Here is a 19,290-nt window from a genome sequence, read left to right as displayed (position 1 = left end):
TGGTAGTTGGTGTTCATTTGGTCCACTTAAGCTCTGCGGCATTCTTAAGCAAAAGTGAAACCTCTGGATCACTCCTAAAGCCTCCCCTGTGAAGAAATGGGCCTTTATGAATTTAGCAAAGGTCTGGAATACAGGATATCTAGTTTTGTTTATTTAAATGTAAGCATCTGAGCTTCAATAACACAATTCTTACGCAAGGTCATCAACTTTTAGGATATTAAACTGCTTCTCATGCTCAAAGATAGGACTCATAGGACAAGCATCAGCATTTTATGGACATGATAAAATAAAAGCCATGCCAGGTAAGAGGTAGAATTTCCTATGGCATGAAGCTTAAAGGTCTTGTACGTTCTCTGTAGCCGACTTGTAGTATTCAGCCATCCCATTTCTCCATTTTTATTTTGCTTACTTGCACTGCAGATCCCACCAACAAAAATCAGAAATAAAAACCACCCAAGATTTTCGTCCTATTCAAGAGTCGTTTGTAGTGGAACAGGCAATGTTATACAACAGGCTAGCCTTTATGTTAACTGTCTTGGATGACTACTACTGCAAGCTGTTTTTAATTTCTCTTTTGCTCTGAAAGAATGAGAATTCTTAAATCAAATTTCAGCTGTTTGGAATTCCATAAGCAGGAACGAGGGTCCTAGAATTATCTTAAGACACAGGATTCTTTCATCTGTTTAATTCACAAATGCTCCTGCAACTAGCCTCTTGCTAACCAGAGTTCTTCGTTGTTTGCACTAATGTAGCCCCTGAAAAGATTTTGCCCCCAGTAATCCCTACAGCGGGAACTGTCAGTCTTTTTATGCCCAAGGCCACTCTTAAAATCTGGGGGGGTCAAGGGCTAAAGATGTGAGGGAGCACCATATCAACCAATAGTAAGCTAGGATTTGGGGTTTTCTTTCTCCCAATTATTGGAGTGTTTGAAGGGCTTTGTTGTTTCGACCATGTTAATTTTATTTTGGGGCTCACACATCAGAGCAGGCAATGGTGCCACCCATTTTTGGCAGCAATAGCTGGGGGAGGGGGTGCCCTAGGCTTTTTACGTTGCTCCGCAACAACGGATGTGCTTGTAGAAAGCCAATGCTTCCCCCCTCCCTGTTTTCTTTAAGCCACATAAATGTTTAAAAACTGAATTTTATTTTTTAGCCTTAGCACCATGGAGGGTGACTTTCTCCACCACACAGATTTGAGCACCAGTCTGGTCACACTGCTGAAATGAGATGTTTGCAGACTTCGCCAGAGTGACTGTCTTCCTTGTTTCTTTTCTAGTATTACCTGAAGACAAACTGGCTGGGAATTCAAGCTGACAAATGCATTTTGTCCGTGGAGCCAACCCTTTCCAAAATGATCTCTTGAACAGTCCAGATGCTTATTATTTTCTGCTTGCCTTGACCAAGTCTTGTTGCCTGTGACTCTTCTTTGGAATTTCTTTTATGAGATGGAATTTCTTGTGTCTGTTTCCAAGACATTTCTCCTCCCCACCACCCTCAGGCAGATCTGGGACACTCTTCTCTTCTGGAGTTCTGGACAGCGGATTTCATGGCCTGATGTTTCCCAGCCATTCTGCTCTCAGCTTCCAGAAGCTTGGAGCAGGGCCCTCCTCAACCTTTCTGGAGGTTTCACAAAAGTAGAAAAAGCAATGAAAAGCTATTCTGATTCCTCCGATTGACAATCCTCAACGAAGTTTTTATACTGGATGGGTGAAAGATACATTGAGATATTCTGGTGAACATCTGGACCAGTTACAGCAGATTAGCCAGACACATGTTAAGCATGGAAGAGCAGCAAACTCTTAATCATCAGCAGCAGCAGCAGTAGCAGCCTATCCCAGGTCCTTGGGAAGGACTCAGTCAGTGGACAAAAATGCCAAATCCAGTCTAAACATCTGGCTGATTGTGCGACCAACCATCATCATCATCATCATCATCCTTTTCTGCCATAGGAGCCAAAACTACTTGGCTGGCCTTTGTACCTTGACTTGGGAACCATGAAGAAAGGCATAAATTTGCTACTCTACTACCCATGACAAAATGTGTTAAGCCAGTCTTAACAGCAGTACTAATCCAAAAGCCTTCTGGAACTCGGTAGCTGAGAAGTACACTTGCTGGACATCTGGGGTGTGTGTGCATGAGAAGACTTGCAAACCTGGTTCTGACTGTGATCAAAACAGCCCGAGCTGAGCAGTAGTACCCTATTCCTTCATTCCCAGCACTTCTCTGCCTGCAATACTATTCTGTACCCACTTCTAGCAATAAACAGAGGAAGTCCAGCAGGCCTCCTGTGCCTGTTCACCCTTCACAGCAGTAGGGCATTCAGGACTCCCTGCCACTCTAGGGCGCTGGCATTCAAAGCTCTGAGAAAATCTTTGGCATCTGCAAGCAAGTCTGGGAAGACATCTTGACAACATCCTCGACTGCCATTATCCACGCAGGCCATGCTGAAGTAGGCACAACAAAGGGGTGACGTACAGGAAAAACGCCCCCTTTTCCCACTTTCTCTACTGTCTTATCACTTAGATAAGATCACTACAGGGACAAAGGGATAAGAACTAATCAGAAAATCTTGTTTGTGAAAAAGTGGTTTGATATTTCTAAGAATGCATGGGAGTGAACAGCTCAAATGTTTATTCCTTTAAATGTTTACAAAACATTTTTGCGCCCAGGGCAACATTTTTGTATACAACATTAATATAAGTTATTATATTAATAATAATGTAGGGTTAGGGTTAGGGTTAACCTCGACCTAACTTAACCTCGATCCACTTGCTTTATCTTTTTTAATGTACCTTTTAGAAGCAGAAAAAGGCCAAAATTTACAACAGAGGGATCTATACAGTAACTAGCTTATGATATTTGGACAAGGATATAAGATAGATGCAGGGCTACCTGGGAGTACAGGCAGAAGTACATTTTAAAAATTATGGCTGACTGTGAACTTAGATAACTGAGGTTTATTGAATAAACTATAATGAAACAAACCATGGCTTAGAATGATACATGAACCCAGTCACGGTCACAGAAGCCAGATCCTGCACCAGATTCAGATGCCAAGCCGGTCCATCTTCTGCTCTGGCACCACAATTTCTGCCATTAATAATATTATCTCTGGCATTACGGATCCTTGCATGCTATAATTAACTGTCTTGGGATGGAATAGGTTTTGTTACGTATTATCGTATTCATTCTACAGTTGCATCGGCTTTGCTGTTGCATCTTCCAACTAATGGGGTTTATCCATTCATAAACAAATAAATACAATGCACTAGCCGGTCTTTCAGTGTGATATACGCCATCAGCGCCCAAATAGAACAAGCAGGCCCATCTCCATATGAAAAAAGAAAGCTGCATCAGAAGTTGGAATGCTGTAGGCAAGGCCTGAACCACAGTTAATAAAGCATTGCATCTCTAGCTCCTTGGCTTTGAACAAAGACATAAAAAAAATTATCACAGGCATACATGCACATGTGCTAGTCTGCTTACCAATGCAAGAATGTCTCTGTTATAAGTGCAGCTGTGTTATGAGTGGCTATGCTTATAATCATTTTTGTCCTTACCACATTTCATTTTTTTGTCTGTTGTCCTTGGACACAACTCACCCCCAGTCCTGCAATTTTTATCTCTAATTAGAATGGGATTAAATCTGCAGGACAACCAGGAAGTTATGAGGGAATGGACCAAGCCAAAGCATGGAAAATGTTTTTTTATTGGCTGGTGTAGTCCTAACACATCAGGTTAGGGAAAGCTGCACAGTGACCACAAAGCACTTCTCCAAATGCGGAAGGTGCTTTTGGGAGATTCTGTTCCTTATCCAGGTGAACAAGCCTTTCCTTCCACTGCCCTTTTACAGAATATCCTAGGGGCCCAATACAGAATTGTCTCCACTGAATTAGCACACTTTTTCCTAATTATGCCAGAAAACCACTAGCCATTGTGGAGAGTCTTCACAACCCATAGCACATTAACTCTGAACAGGTGGATATCCCGCTGGTTCGACAAAACTGTGCCCTTGTAACAGCTGCAATTCAATTTTTATCGGCGGGGGGCATTTGCTTTTGGCCCAACCTATAAAGAGGGGAGCGCTTTTAATTATAACAGAACAGCACGAATTAGTTCAGGTTTCCCCAAATGCTCTGCATCACTGGGCTATTGACTTCAGTGGTTAAAAAAAATACGAGAAAAAAATTATTTATGGAGAAGATGGAAAAATGTGGAATGAAGTGGAGGAAAGAACATACCCATATTCTGCCCCAGAACAAGCTCTGAATATTTGGTAGATGACCTGTGGCCTGCTTGGCTAATCCCTGGTGCTCTGTTGATAAGAGAACCAAGTCTAATCCAGATACCAGAATAGGGAACCATCTCTTGTGGAACGTTTTTATTATGTCCAGCACACTGCAGGCTGCAGATGCATGGTTTGCTCCCTCTTCTTTGTTCCTGAGATCTTTACAAAATGCTAGGCTACTGGGCCTGGAATCTGCTCCTGCCGGAGACATCTTTAGTTGCTGGGTGATGCAGAGAAGACTCATAAGCTACGAAGCAAGGTGGGACACGTGCTCTTTAACACGTGTACCCCTGGACTGGATTCTAACAGAAACAGCAAACTGTTCAAGACTGAACAGGCTGCTGAGACTTATACAGCCAACAGTTTATCGCCACGGATCAGTGACAGACTGTGTAAGAACTATTTGAGACAGTCAACACGAGAGCTGGAATCCCTGCAGTGAATCTCTCCCATCCATGGAATTGGAGCCAGCACAGTCCTTGCCTTGGTCACATCAACTGCAGTTGCCATGAGGGGCAGAAAAATTAAATCTACCCTAACTCATGCTACGGTAAAGATGGGAATGACCACTTCTTGGCCTCCCATCAATGGGGGAACGTCAGCCACTCGCCATCAACAAGGCAGACTAAGAATGTATTTCCCAGGATGCAACACACATTTTTACATTAGCAAAACTACGAAGCTGTTACAGAAGAATTCCAGTGACTACTGTAATGAAATGCAAGTTCAGTTTCTAACCATCAGGGTTTAAAATACGTTGCCCTTCTTTCTTTCGCCTCTCTGCTCGGGGACTATACGCAAATCTCTTTTGGGCAGGAGATGCAGTTCCCATCTGGTCCTTGTTTGGGTAACAGCCTTGTCTAGTATCAGACGGAGTGCTTTTGTTCAAGTAAATGCTACCTTTCACAGAGAGTAGTGACAGAGGATGACGAAACGCGGCCAAATTTTTCAGCCCATTTTTGGTGAAGAGAGCCAACTGTCGGTGCCTTAAATCTTGCGGAGGCTTAAAACACACGATTTTACCCCTTAAAAAAACTTCAAAAGGAGGGGGGAAGAGGAAACAGGGTGAGATAGTTTTGGATATGAATCTTTTCCTTAAAACCCCTCAACAACTCATAAAGACAAAAAGGCTTGGAAATACCCTTCCTCCCATTCTTGGGTTGCTCCGTAGAGGGCTGGGGGCCAAAGCATCCCCAACATCGATCACGCGGGCAGGGCTCGTGCACCCGGTCATGACAGAGAAGGCAGGGGTGGGCTTGCTGCAGAAGCAGGAATTATACCTGTCTGCCTCTTATGGATCACAGAAACCACACCCTCCTCTACCAACGTTACGTATCCGAAGCAATCCAGAAGCCAGCAATTTGCTGTCGTTCCACCTAATATAATAAGCATTTCCTGCTTATCATATAAATAGAAACATCAAGACAGAGCAAGACCACCGCCAAAGAGGCAACGCTCGGCCCCTCTGAGTTGGATCTCCGTCCGAAAAAGGAGGCCGGCCTTCCACAGCTTCTGGAAACCACCCAACAATCCACCATTCTCAGGTCAACCTTAACGTTTATTACTGAAGCGGCTCCAAGTCCTTCCATGACGGTTAGTGAATTCATAAGCCTCAGAATAGGATATCATTTTAGTTTATCCAGCTAAATGCATGAATCGTTTCTTGGGGGGGGGGGGAAGACCCACCACCATTCATACTGGTCAGTTAACAGCACTATCCTTACACAGCCAGGTACTTCTGTAAATCTTCCAAAACTCTTCAACAAGTTCAATTAAACTTAAAATGTTAAACGTTCTTTTTTAAAAGTACTTTAATTCACAGGGTGGGGTTGTTGTTTTTTTTGGTTTCTAATATACAGCATGTGGTTACTTTGTTTAAAAAAATCCATTCTTTTTTCCATATATTTTCAGTATCATCTGACTATACAATAACATTCTATCTAAAGCTTTGCCCACGTGATCCAACCCCAGTTGCCCGCGCTTCAGGAATCAAGAGTCAAAACAACTCTGCCCCAAAATATAAAGAACTATCAACAATTTTGCTAAGATCATTTTCATAGTTTCGTCAGGTAAACCAGGAAAGTGCAGCGAAAACGACCCAATGGACACATATCACACAGAAGCAGTAAACTGTTTTATAATGAAGGGTGTCGGCAAGTAGATTTTGGAAAGACTTGGGAGAGAATTGACATGACAGTGAAATTCTATTTACAGAATTTGTTGAGCTAATTTCTGGGAGGGAGAGATTTGGATGGGATTTGTGCGAAAGCTGGAGAAAAGTACTCAGGGTTACATCAGAATGTCTTTCAATCTTGTAGGAGAGGCTGATACACCTAGGAACTGAGCCATTCATACACTGGCACGTGGGGAAACTGCATTTTTGAACCACTACAATACATACACACATACACAACGTTAGCGTTAAGCTAATAGTTATTCCACTACGGAGTAAGAGTCGTCCTTCTCTTCAGAAGAACATCTTGAGAGGGACCATGAATTCTGGACTTGAAGATCAGAAGCCAATGAAAACAAGTTTACTATATTCAGTCGTCTGATGAAACTGAGCATACCAATGTGGAAACGAAAGATAAAACTCTTCAGATACACCTAAGCTGGAAAGCACTTACTGTTAACTGGTTGACAAGGAGTGCATGCTAGTTCTACAAAGACTGAAGGATCTAAATAAAAAGTACAGTCTGTCTACTGGGAAGTGGGGCAAATGGCTTCATATTATTGTGTTAACACGATATGCAATTACAGAGAGGGATTGCAAAAACTGAGAAAGAAAAACAGAACGAAACAATAGTCTTACCTTTAAGAAAATCTGACACGTACATACAATTTATACAATGCCTCAACAGGCCAACCCATGTCTCCACGGTCCCCACCTCCCCTCTTCTAATGGTAGTTCATCCAACAGAAAAGGTCTTAGCCATGCTTTTTGACACAATATGATGGTTCACATTAACCATTTTGCGTAGAATAATTTCCATAGCTTTAGTATCTTTATTTGTTTATTTATTTTAAGCACAGTCCATTCCTAAGCAGGTTGCAAAACAGGAGTTTATGGAGCATACTGTCGTCTTTCAGGGCTTGAAATGTCCTTATCTAATCATCAGGCCTCAAACTCAATTTTGCCTTTGGGAGACGCTCTGTCCAGGCCCCAGTCCTTGAGAGGACTTCCTAACACACACCCCTGCCCTGGAGAAGGACAATGCTCCTTCTCTTCACTGCCCTTGGCCTTCCCGGTCTTGTTTTTTCGTTTTTTACTCAAGAAAAAAAGTTGACATACAATTTTGGTTAGCATTATTTAGGCAGATTAGTTGTATGTATTTCTAGCAAGGATCATACATAGATTACATGTTTTTTTTTTTACAGTTATAGTTTTGGTGGCGCTAAGGGATAAATCATAGCAAAGTGGTTAATACATGGTAGCGCTCCCTTAAAGATAGGCTAGTAGAGAATTGCACAAGAAACTGTCGCAGGCTGTATCAAGGCTGTGCTGGAAAAAGTACAGATAAATCCCAAGAGAGGGTACAATTTCAGAGCGGGGTCCTTCCATTGGGTGTTATTTCAAACAAAACAAAAGCAAAAACCATCCAACAACTAAAGATTAGCTCTGTTAGGAAGAAGGGAAAAAAAAGGAACGAAAGGATTTTAGGTACGTTACAGAAACCGCCTGTCACTGAGCGACCGCTACAGGTCTATCAGCTGATCCACTAGCAGGAGAGACCTGGCTAGGTTGGGAAGACTGGATTCAGAGCCTCCACTGCTGTTTCTAGAATGCCCACCTGAAAGTGTGAGAGACAGCAATTTAGTATCGCGCAAAAGACACACCTGTAAAAAGTTAGCTTTTAGTTAAAGGAAAAAAAAAAAGAACAAGAGAAAGATGTCCACGAAAGAAGAAGAGCTAACTAAACGTGAAGGGACCTCAGTCTGGACGAATCTACCCAAGCTTTGGCTCTGTTAGAACTGCTGTCTGGAGGGAGAAATCCTGCAGAGGTTCTCCAGTGCTAAGACTGGAGGGGGGGATCTCCAAAGACCAAACTGTGAATCCAAAGAACTCAACAGCAGAAATAGAGGAGGGGGAACCATGTGGAGGCTCTGATCTGCAGCTTCTTCCTCCCTCCAGCAATTCAACCAGTTCTCTAGATCATGGTTCAATCATCATCGGAGGCATTAATTAAGCAGGGCGGGATTGACACTGGCATTGCCAAAAGGACTCTACCCCAAGTCACTTGATGGCTTGGACTTGTGCTCAGAGGAAAGAGCAGAGCCAAAATTTAGAATCCCAGTGAGGACGGTGGAGAATCCAGTGGGAAACAGACTCACTCTTTCCTTTTATGACAGGAGATCTTACACTGTGAATCCCTCTGATGAGACTCATTCAGTGTTCTACCTGAAGCACCTGCAGTAGGTGGGGAATGTATGCTATGGACCTCCCCCAAAGCTAAGCAGTCAGGATCCAATAAGCACGGAATTAGTCCAGTGCAGGCTAGATCTGTGAATCTCAGCCCGTTGGTGGCAATACTGCTTTTGAGAACGAAGAAACCCCACAGGTCATTTCAGGTAACCAAAGGTAAGGCCCTGGAACTGTTATTCATCTTGCAAAGGATGCATCAGAACTAAGGAGAGGTGAGCTCTAGGTTCTTTTCAAGGCTTTAGACTAGAGTTTCGACCCAGAGCTTCCCTACGCCCAAGAACTGCAACAGGAGACTTGGGAATGGTCAACCCTATCTTTGTCACATAAACAGGTGAGAACTGAGAATACCCTAGTACTGCCAGACTCACTAAAGTTGTTGAAAACAACAAACGCAACATCGAGTTCTGGGTGGGCAGAGCGCTGCATGCAACACACTACCGTAATGCATTGTTTGGGCCTCTTGCTCCAGATCCACCTGCTTACCTTGTGAATTTTTGGATATTAACACAGGGATGGGGTCAAACTCATCTTCTGCCACTTTTTCAGAGCCCTCAGGGACATCAAAGCCTGATAGCAGGTTAGTATCTTCTGCAGCATGATGGGGGAGGATGGAGTTGAAAAAGGACCAAAAAGAGCAGAGAAAGCTGGTTAGAAATCACCAAAACAACATTTGCCATATGTGTTTTGTTGCAAGGGAGGGTAGGGAGGCAGAATTTCAAACTGTTAAAGCAGATTCGGTATTTAGGAAATGTGGGGAAAGGAGAGGAGGTAAATATGAAACTTATACAGAAGAGAAGCAGCTGCAGAAGTGGTTTGTATGAGAGAAAATAGCCAAGCTGCACCAGAGAGTTAGGGATGAGGACATTTCATAGGGAGCTGAGCTGAGATAATGAAAAGATGGAAAGGCCTGGATTCTCATCCTGGTTGAATGACAAGCTCTGTACAACTGGCCTCACTCTACTCCTCAAATGCATGTGAGGATTTATAACACAGGAGTATTCTACCACCGGCGCTATTTGTGAAGAGCAGCTGACTGCACACCCCCTTCAAGGTGCTGCACCTGCTCCCCCCTTCGGCATGAGGTCCTGGCCCCCTTGGAAGAGCAACGGTGAGACGTCGATTTTCAAACATTCACATGTGCCTCCAAGGCTCACATGCTGAGGATAAGAATAATTTTATCTGACCTGAGACCCAAACATGTGTCTAAAAGATTACAACTGTGGTGCACATTTTTACAAGAACGCCATTAGCTTCCTTTTTGGATACCCTGTTCAAGCCAAAGAAAGATTCCAGCAGTAGCCAACAGTGGCCCTGGAAGAGAATGCAAGGCCCTCTGCAGTGTGGTTTCCTGAGGATGCTGGAAGAAGCACAACCATCGCTTTGAAAGCTCTGTCCACATAGTAGGAGCCGGGTGTTTTCCCAAAACATCTAAGAGGTCTTTCCAAAGGACCTGGCTCCTACACACCAGGACGCAAAACAGGCTGCCTTCTAAGATTAAAAATCAAAGCAGGTGACAAAGAAATGCAGTAATTCAGTCAACAGAGGGCGGTTGCTTACCTGTCCCTGAAGTTCTTCAGATGGTCACCTGTGCATTGATTCGTATTGGCTCTGTGCCTGTGAAGAATACCGTTTGGATCCTATTGAAGCTTTGGGTGGGGAATCAGTCCCACCCCGCTAGCACTGAACATGCCTGAAGTTCTCCTGTCCACAGACTTCAGTTCCTTGAGTCAACACTGTCTCCAAATACAGGGATGGAGGAAGAGAAGAGAACCGTGTGTGTGTGTGTGGGGACAATGGGTGGGTTGTATGAATACACAGATGAACACACCAAGAACTTAAGTTGCATGTAAATCTGCCCTTTGTGGCCTCTATGCCACAAAGGGCATATAGGAAACTAACAAACAGTACTGGCACAGGTCAGTTATTAAAAGAAAGCTGCCATTTTAACCGCTGTATGCCCTGTTTGATCGCTGAAGAGACTACATCTTCAGAGGAGCAACTGAAGGTAACAGAAAGCTCTCAAGTTCAAAAGTCTGTGGTTAACACAGAAAGAAAAGGCTCCAGGAAGGGGAGGCAAACATCCTCAGCTTTCTCAAAAACTTCTTAAGTCAATGGATGCAAGAAGAAACTGAACTTTCTTCTGGAGGTTGAAAGTGCCATTTTGGCTGCAAAATAAACGAGTTAGAACACATGATATCCGAGGGACCTCCAGAGATGGATTTTTAAAGAATGACCTATGCACTCGGAGCTGTCTCAAAGGAGTCTAAACTAGAACAGCATGTCCCATGTTGTGACCAGAAAAAGCAGTGGTGCTCGGGTCTAATTGATGCCACCCACCAGACTGAAGTGGCAAATTAATCTCTCTTTGGGAGGAAGGGAAGAATAGCTGCTACGGTCCCTGTGAGGAATCGGTGTGTGCCGATTCAGATGAGATTGATTGAGGGCGGGCATCTCACTTCAGAATTGTAAAGTACAGGGAGCAGAAGAGGATTATAAAATGTAGGGAGAAATAGATTATTTCTTCCAGGAGAGCTGGAGAGGGAATCATTGGCAGGAATTAATGCAGTGGTAGGGTTTGGCCGAACTCAACTGCATAATCCATGGTGAACACCCAATGAAATGAAATTAACACTTGTCCAAGTGTCTTACAAAGGTTGAGATGACTGCCAATGGAAGCTATCGTGGAAATGATGGACGAATCCGAGTCAGAAGCGCCAGATTGCTTGCAGCGCTTAGCTTTCCCTTCAGCAGGGGGTGGGAAGAAAAGGTGGGTCTTAGCCACTCTGAGGACTTCTTTCTTGACTGAAAGAGTCAAGGGGATTGGGACATCATGAAAAAAGGTCCCAGGTTCCTTCACTGGCATGGAGAAGAGGTAGATGGGTAAGGAGAAGCAAACTTATCTTTTGGATAGTGGAATGATTGTTAGTCCCCACGTTAAAGAGGCCCTCCCTTTCACATGGAAGGTCCTTAGTTCCGTGCAAGGGTCTTTATAAGCTCCAAGAATCTAAGCCAGCTGTGCTTGTGCAGTGCAATGATTTCTGCAAGACTCTTTAACATAGGGTTCCTCAACCTTGGGAACGCTAAGCTGTGCGGACTTCAACTCCCAGAATTCCCCAGTCAGCAAAGCAGAATTCTGGGAGTTGAAGTCTGCACAGCTTAGCATTGCCAAGGTTGAGGAACCCTGCTTGAACAGACGTGTTTGGGAACCCACCATCTCAGAGAGAGATGGTTAGTGGGTTAGTGAATCCCAGCACATTTGGATGATGCCCTTTGCTGCCTGTCCCTAAAAGGCAGCCAGGTGCTGGAGACCCGGTCAGCAACCATTTTCCTTCGCAGCTTGGGCCAAACGTTCTTCTCTGCAGCTCCATTTGTAGATCAGCTCCACTCTATGCCTGGTCCCCGAATTCCAGTCCCACCACCGCGATTTCTAATCCAGAGATTTTGAATTTATGCTTTTCCTCTGCTGTGTCTCTTGTATTCCTGACCTTGGCTTGCGGACCACATTCTTTGCCTGCATCCCCACTGGAGAGGTTCAAAACGATACTCTTGGCAGGCACAGAGCCCGTACGTGCGATGCACAGAGAGCGTGAAAAATTTCTTAAAACCCTCAAATTTCTCCAAGAGACCAAATCCATTTCCAAAATGCCACTGGCCGGCTTTTTTTTTAATACGATATTTCTACTATCATAAAAAATTCAGCAAGAATGGAAAACAGCTAAAATCTCCTTTCAGTGAAGGAAATTAATCCTAACGCGGCTGTATTTTCCAATTTTGGCAAACACCATTTCTCTCTCATTTTCCAGGATAATGCTGGTCTCATTGGAACACCAAGGTTAACAATGTTAATCACCCAAAAGCAGAAAGGAAAAAAACCCCCACATACCTAATAAGAATATAGCGTTGGAACAGATGCCAGAGAAACAGACGAATCCTCCTTATCTCACTCACTGGATACTAAAACTGCTGTTCCTAATGGACCCACTCGCTGAACTGATTTGCACAACAGAAAACTGGAATATTGGGCCATCATTTGTCACTGAAGCTTCAACTATGCCCACTGAGGGTGCACTGCAAACTTACAAAGGCATAGCTCAGGGTAGGGCTCATGAACTAACCGCATTCATACATGAACGACAGTTTAACTCTGACTGAATAAATCACAATAGCTGACCTGCTTAACACGCTAGGCCAAAAGCAGCCAAAATACATTGTGGCATAAGATGATGTGTGATCCCAGCTGCTGTGAGTAAAATGTTGGCTATTCATTTGCCTCTCGTGATTCAGCCCTAGCCGAGGCATTTTAAAATGTGACTCAAGGGAAAGATGCATCTAGGTTTACCAGAATCAAGAAATATAGGCAGGGGACTTGATAAGTAAACCCCCAAGCAGCAGGGCTCAACCAAGGAACACTCACTTCCTTGTTCTACTAGCCCAGGCAGGATGCCCAAGTGTATCCAGGAAGGCGGGTCAGTCTTTTCGTCCCTGCGTTGCAGGGGAGGCTGAGCAAAACTCAGCTTCCCGAAGGCTTGTGAGTAGGTGAGGAGAGAAACTCAAGTGAAGGACATTTGTTGCTTTGGATCTTCTACAGTGATTCCATGCAACCGAACCTACTTTTCCAAGGCACGAAGGGGTTCTGCACTTTGGATATGAAGGAAAGCAAGAGAGCTTATGCTCTATGGAGCTCAGCTCCGATACTCCCTTTAAGCGACCACAGAAGGTCTCAGGAAGTACCCAAGGTCTTTGAAACAGCAACTCTTTGTTCTCCTGGCACAGTCGTTCCTGTCCATCTGATTTAGCAAAAGGCTGTTTCCTATGGCAGAACCGTTAGATGCACTTCCATAGTCCAATGGACAGAGGACCATCAGAGCTTTGAGCAGAGACCAAGGAGTGTTCTGGCACGCACACACATGCATTCCCCGTTATCTATTCACAGACCTTTGTGTGTTTTTGTCTTGCCTCTCCATCCGAACGAAACCCTAAAAAGGAGTTTACCTTTGTGAGTTTGGGATGAAACCGCTAAAGGAGCGAACTCGTCCAGGAGGTCAGTGCCAGGGTTAGAAAGCAGAGAGCTGTCAAGCAAGGAGTCCTCCACAGTGACTGAATCTGGAACCAGGAGAACAAGCAAGAGGAGCAGATCACAGCACAGAGAATAGCAAGGGGGTGGCTGCACCCTTGGCCAGGGGTGGATTTCCAACCCGTGGTCCACCCGAGAGAGCTATCCTTTATTTTTAAAAAAAAACCTGATCCGAACTGGGGCTCAGTCCCTGAAAGGACCTCACTAGAGTTGTAGGCATGTAAAAAAAGGTGGGGCTCTGATGGTGGTTGTGGCTGCCATCTTAACTTTTTTGACCCTCCTGCAGACACCCCTGGACCTCACGTGCGGGTAAGGTTTTGAAATAAGTCCGTTTATCAAAACGAAGCTAGGAGCCCCCTCATGTGACTTTGGGAGGAATCCAACTGATAACTCTTCACTTCCTGAGCCAAAGAGGCACCACATATCCGAAGAGAAAGCCCATGGAAACATCTTTTGGGGTCAACGTACACACTTGATGAAGGACTCTGGTTTTCAAACCAGACTAAACAGCCTGCTGGAAACTGCAGTGCTGTTTGTTCTAATCTTACGGGGCGGAAATTCCTCTGGACTTGGGATGTACTCTAGCAGATTTATCTGCCAGAACAGAAGAACCTGAATCGTAACAGCTTAATATGTCGCATCCCTTGCATCTCTAGCACTTCAGGAAGGGTCTATCCTAGCAGAACTAAGGTTGTGCTAAACACTGGAGTGAAAGGCTGTCAAGAACAAGGAAAATCCCAGCACTGGGAACAGCAGACGGCTGTCTCCGTCCCTTCCCAGACGGCGGCACCAGCGACTGAGCCCAAGCTGCCTCACCAACCTGCTCTGCTTGAAGCCACCGAATCTGCCTGGGAGGGCGGGAGCTGGGGCACAGGAGCCTCAAGGCCCGGTATGAGGCTGTCAGCGGTGAGGTCGGCTTTTCCTTTCCGAAGGCACAAAAGAGCAGAGCAGAAACCAGGATCAGCAGAGGCAGGGGGAAAAAGAAAGCGGCAGGCTGGGGTGACCCTGGCTCAGAGGGCCAGCTTCAGGACAATATTTGCGATGCAGGAGAACGTATTCCTCTGACACAGGCAAATTTGGGACCCAAGCAGCCCCAAATTCAACACCTGGACCTATCTGCGCAATGCCTAATCTGTTTCGGAAGGCTGGGTTTCCAACATCTGGACGGCAACGTCTCTTGCAGTGGAGGTCTCTCCGTGTGCAGTGACCCCATAGAGCAGCAGTCCAAGAATACTCCCAGGCTTGCTCAACTTCACTGAATGGAAACCCACACAAAGGACTTTCCCCACTTGGCTCTGTGTCAGCCCTATAAGGTAGACCAGACTAAGAAACCAACGCCATGTAGAGCAGGAGTACTGTCATTGCAAAGATACAGTAACAGAATCTCGCAAGTCTGAATGTGCTTCTCCCTCCCTCCCTCCCTCCCTCCCTCCCTCCCTCTTCATGTGAACTAGGGAGGGGCTCTTCTGAGACGTTTTCTCACATTACTTTCTTGGCCAGGGCTCAAGCCCCTCCTATCTGACCGTTGCCTCGCTGGTGGCTCCGCCTCCTGTCCTTCAAGGCCATTTCCTATGCCCTCCACATCCTGGTATTCACCTGAATTTGCACCAGTACAGGACTCCATACCGTTTCAGGTGTGTAAACAGAACTCCTCAAACAGGTTCGCTGTTGTGACAACGTATTTGTTAATGCACGGAGAAAACCCTCTAAAACTAAACGTACAGATCAGGCAGCTCATTTGCATTGTAAGCCCTGATTTTATTGGGTTGTAAAGTTTAGGTGGCTGATTAAATTACCTGCCCCAGCAAACAAAGTGGTTTGCAAGAACTTGTTTTATAAAATCCTTAAAATCAAATTGGTTGGCTTTTAAAACATCTAGGTTGTTGCATTCACTGAGCCTGGAACTTAAAAAGTTATGCTTCTAGAATGGTGAAATTTTAGTGTGCCCCTTAAAGTGGATTTCTAGAATCTCTTCTTGCTTGGCCATAGTTTGCCATGTTAAATCTGCAGAGTTAGTTTTTAATCAGCTTGGGGGAGTATGCAGCACTGAGCAGCTTGGTAAATGTATTGGTATAGACCAGGAGGCTTCTCCTAGGTGGCTGGCAGGCAACATTTTAAAGCCACTTTCCGCACTTCTTTTTCATTAGGCCGCTTGGGGCCACAGGGTCATGTCTGAAGGTGCCACCAAGGGCAACCTTTTTTTCACCATCCATTATTAACATGGGGGAGGGGTGTCATTTAAACTGCAAAGTAATTTGCAGTTTTTGCCTCCCAGAAAAAAAAAAAAACAAGCATAAAACCTTTGCTGCTCATGCTTTTAATTCACCAAGGCAGCAAATTTACAAGTGTAAAAATGGAAAATAATGCAGGAAGAAACAATGATAACCCTCAAGGGGAAAGCTTTGTGGAAGTATTTGCATCATCGTTCCAGCCTCAAGAGAAGACTAACCATTTCTTAATTGGCATTTACATACCCTGGAGTCGGATGGAAGGGTGATGGTTAGAATGGGCTGAGTCATTTCAAACTTCAGAGGGGTCTCTATATTTTTCTTCCAGGCATTATAGTGCTGCTTTTTTTTTTTTAACAATGGAGCTTTTACCGGGTTAAAAAGGTAAAGGTTTCCCTTGACGTAAAGTCCAGTCGAGTCCGACTCTAGGGGGCGGTGCTCATCTCCGTTTCTAAGCCTTGGAGCCGGCGTTGTCATAGACACTTCCGGGTCATGTGGCCAGCATGACTCACGGAACGCCGTTATATCTTTTAAAAACGCTTATTGGCTTGATTTCCAACGTTCTTCCTGTGGGTATTCCTTTATATGCATCGTCCCTCCTGGATTCATCAGATTTACCTTACCCTCAGGAAGAATAACCACAAGCTATCTTTCTGCGTAACCCAGTCGCGCCTCATGGTGTACCGTCATTCTGAGTTGGACGTACATGGGCACGTACGGGTCAAAGCATGCAGTGTGAACAGGGCAACGTGCAGGGCAGGACAGGAGACAACAGAGAGGGTTCTGGGTTTTACCATTCAGAGCATCAGAGGTGCTACCGAAGGGATCGGCCAGAGGCAGGATATCAGGGAGCAGGAGCGGAGGCTCAGGAGATTTGAGGCCCTCAATCAGTTTTTCTGGTGAGGAAGCGCAAAGGACAAGAAAGAGGGAAGAAGCAGAAAGAAATAAAGCAAAAACACAGTAACAAAAGCGGTTCAATTAAGGGAAGCTGCTCAAGTGACATGAACAACTCCTGTAAAACTCCTTTGTTGTTGTAGACGTGTTTATCATTATTATCATTTAATGACCTAAATATCAAGGCAGGCATCCTTTAATTACGTCCCTAAAGCCTGATTTCCCCTGGATTAAGTCCACTGCTCAGTGGGAAGCACAAAAAACCTCTCCATCAACAGGACAAGAGACCACATTCTGCTAACCCAGAGCCTTCCAGGTAGATGGACTGGTTGCTATGATGGCTTGGTGTTAAGGGAGTTGGTCCAAGATCTTAGGAAGGCACCATTTTTGAGAAGGTTGAAGGAGACATTTCCAGCTATTCAACTCCCCAAAATGTTGCCCATTGTTCTTCATCTTCCTGGATGTTTTAGGACCCTTATGCTAAAACATCTAATTGGCCAGTGAGAACAGCCTCAAATGTGCTTAAACATACACCCAAATAAGGCCAAACTGAACATTAATGAAATTTCTGTCATCAGTTCCATTTAATCCTGGGTTTTCTGGACACCCATGGGAATTTCAAGGAGGAGGATTTGGGTTGTCCAGTTTGCTGGATGGTAAATGGAATTCTGTCACATCTCGTAAAGGGCATCTAATGAGAGAGACTGTTGAAAAGAGAAAATGCGAAGCCGTTGTGGGGCACTGGAGGGTCTTGTATTTATTTTTTAGCACCACCTCAGGTGGGTATAAATCAGCTCCCAGACAGGCAAGGTTAATTCAGCTTCATTAATAATGCAGAACTGCATGTTAAAAGACCGCATTTCAAAAACAGAGCTGAGTAAAGGAAATGTTTCATGCTGCCCTTTGAGCCGGCAGAAGAAGTCCGGGAACCATCAGCATGAAGGTAGGGGGTTCTCCCGGGGAATGGCCGCTGCGTGGTTGGTGGAGAACACCGTTTGAAGTTCCGGCTCTGTACCTGGAAGCCCTTCTGCCCAACTGAAGCTGGGGTGCCATTTGCAATCTCTCGTCTCTGCCTGCTTCATAACTTTCATAACTTTCATTTTTTGTTTGGTCTTTAAAGTGCATTGAGCAGAAGTATTTTAAGCTCCCTGGAGTGATACACAGGCCTTCGAAGACTAAGTCGGAACAGTGTTTCCCAACCTCAGCAACTTTAAGATGTCTGGACCAACTCCCAGAATTCCCCAGCCAGCATGGCAACTTTATGATGTGTTCACACATCTTAAAGTCGCTGAGGTTGGGAAACAAGGAGATAGAAGGCTAATGGAGACGTTTTCTGTGTCAAGTCTGAGGAAACGTACAGCTTTCTGAACGACCAATATGGCCGCGCAATCCCACCGTGGGGGGCTTCGAGTCACCCTAGCTGCTTCAGTCCATCCACACATGCAGAGAGAAGAAAAACACTTGCAGGAAATGTGGATGATGCATCCCCTCCCACTCCCTGCTCCCCAATGAACTCCAGCCTTGGTAGGTCAAGACTCAAATGCCATGGATGAGCAGAGCAGAAGAACCGCCAAGGAATTCACAAAACACTGGGACCAATTTATCACAAGCTCTAGTAGTCTTGGTGAGTGGGCAAAATCTCCGCAAATTGGCCATGCTACACATCTGACTGGAGATTCATACCCTTTATTACACGTGGCTAGGAATAAAGCATTCAGAATACCAATTACTGACAACACCATTAATCACAGCTGTTGTGATCCTACAGGTAGACCTCACTTACTGACCACTTTGTTTAACGACCATTTGAAATTACAATGGTGTAAAAAAAACAGCTTTGTGACCAATCCTCACATTTATTACCGTTGTAGCGTCCCAGTCACATGATCGCCATTTGTGCACTTTGCAACTGGCTTGCGATAAGCAGAGTTAATGGAGAACGTGGAAGTAAAATCGCAAGTTGCGGTCACATCTTGCTTAACGACTGTGGTGATTTCCTTAACGACTGAAGCGGAAGTGAGGTCGTAAGTCCTTCGCAGTCACATGATTTTCTGCTTAGTGACTGTGGCACTTAGCAATGGAGTGGCCAGTCCCAATTGTGGTCAGTAAGCAAGGACTACCGGTATACTCAAGGGGATGCAGCCAAAAGGATGCCCCTTCTTCCCAAATCTGGCAAAGTCAGGATGCTTCCCATTCTGGACACATGGCTACAGTTACAGCTGTCCTCTTGTAGATGCTGAGCTGTGAACATCATGCCATGAGCTGGGGGGTGTTTCAGAGCTCCTGATTCAATAAATTGCAGGGTCCTGCATGTATGCAAGGCCTCCAAAAGGATTTAATCGAGTTGCAATAGAAACAGGTGCGGTTATTACTGCCTTCAAGAG

General features: G+C 44.9%; 1 protein-coding gene across 6 annotated transcripts in view; it reads right to left on the bottom strand.

Moving 5' to 3' along the window:
- Window positions 1–19,290, bottom strand: part of AAK1 (AP2 associated kinase 1) — a 108,006-nt gene that overhangs the window by 6,887 nt on the left and 81,829 nt on the right. For 2 of the 6 annotated variants that reach the window (XM_063311559.1, XM_063311560.1), the window contains 5 exons: window positions 16,807–16,908; window positions 14,605–14,706; window positions 13,703–13,813; window positions 9,194–9,298; window positions 6,081–8,078 (listed from right to left, as the gene is read on the bottom strand). The exons of 1 other annotated variant lie outside the window; for it this stretch is intronic. In XM_063311559.1, coding sequence (XP_063167629.1) covers window positions 7,984–8,078; window positions 9,194–9,298; window positions 13,703–13,813; window positions 14,605–14,706; window positions 16,807–16,908 — 515 coding nt within the window. In that variant the 3' untranslated portion in view covers window positions 6,081–7,983. Of the gene's footprint in view, window positions 1–6,080; window positions 8,079–9,193; window positions 9,299–13,702; window positions 13,814–14,604; window positions 14,707–16,806; window positions 16,909–19,290 lie in introns of those variants that run through there. 3 more of the 6 variants (XM_063311561.1, XM_063311562.1, XM_063311563.1) reach the window with 3 other exon arrangements.

The sequence above is a fragment of the Candoia aspera genome, chromosome 9 (assembly GCF_035149785.1).
Source record: "Candoia aspera isolate rCanAsp1 chromosome 9, rCanAsp1.hap2, whole genome shotgun sequence".
NCBI lineage: Eukaryota > Metazoa > Chordata > Lepidosauria > Squamata > Boidae > Candoia > Candoia aspera.
Note: the sequence above shows the minus strand (reverse complement) of the source record. Positions and strands in the feature narration are given on the sequence as shown.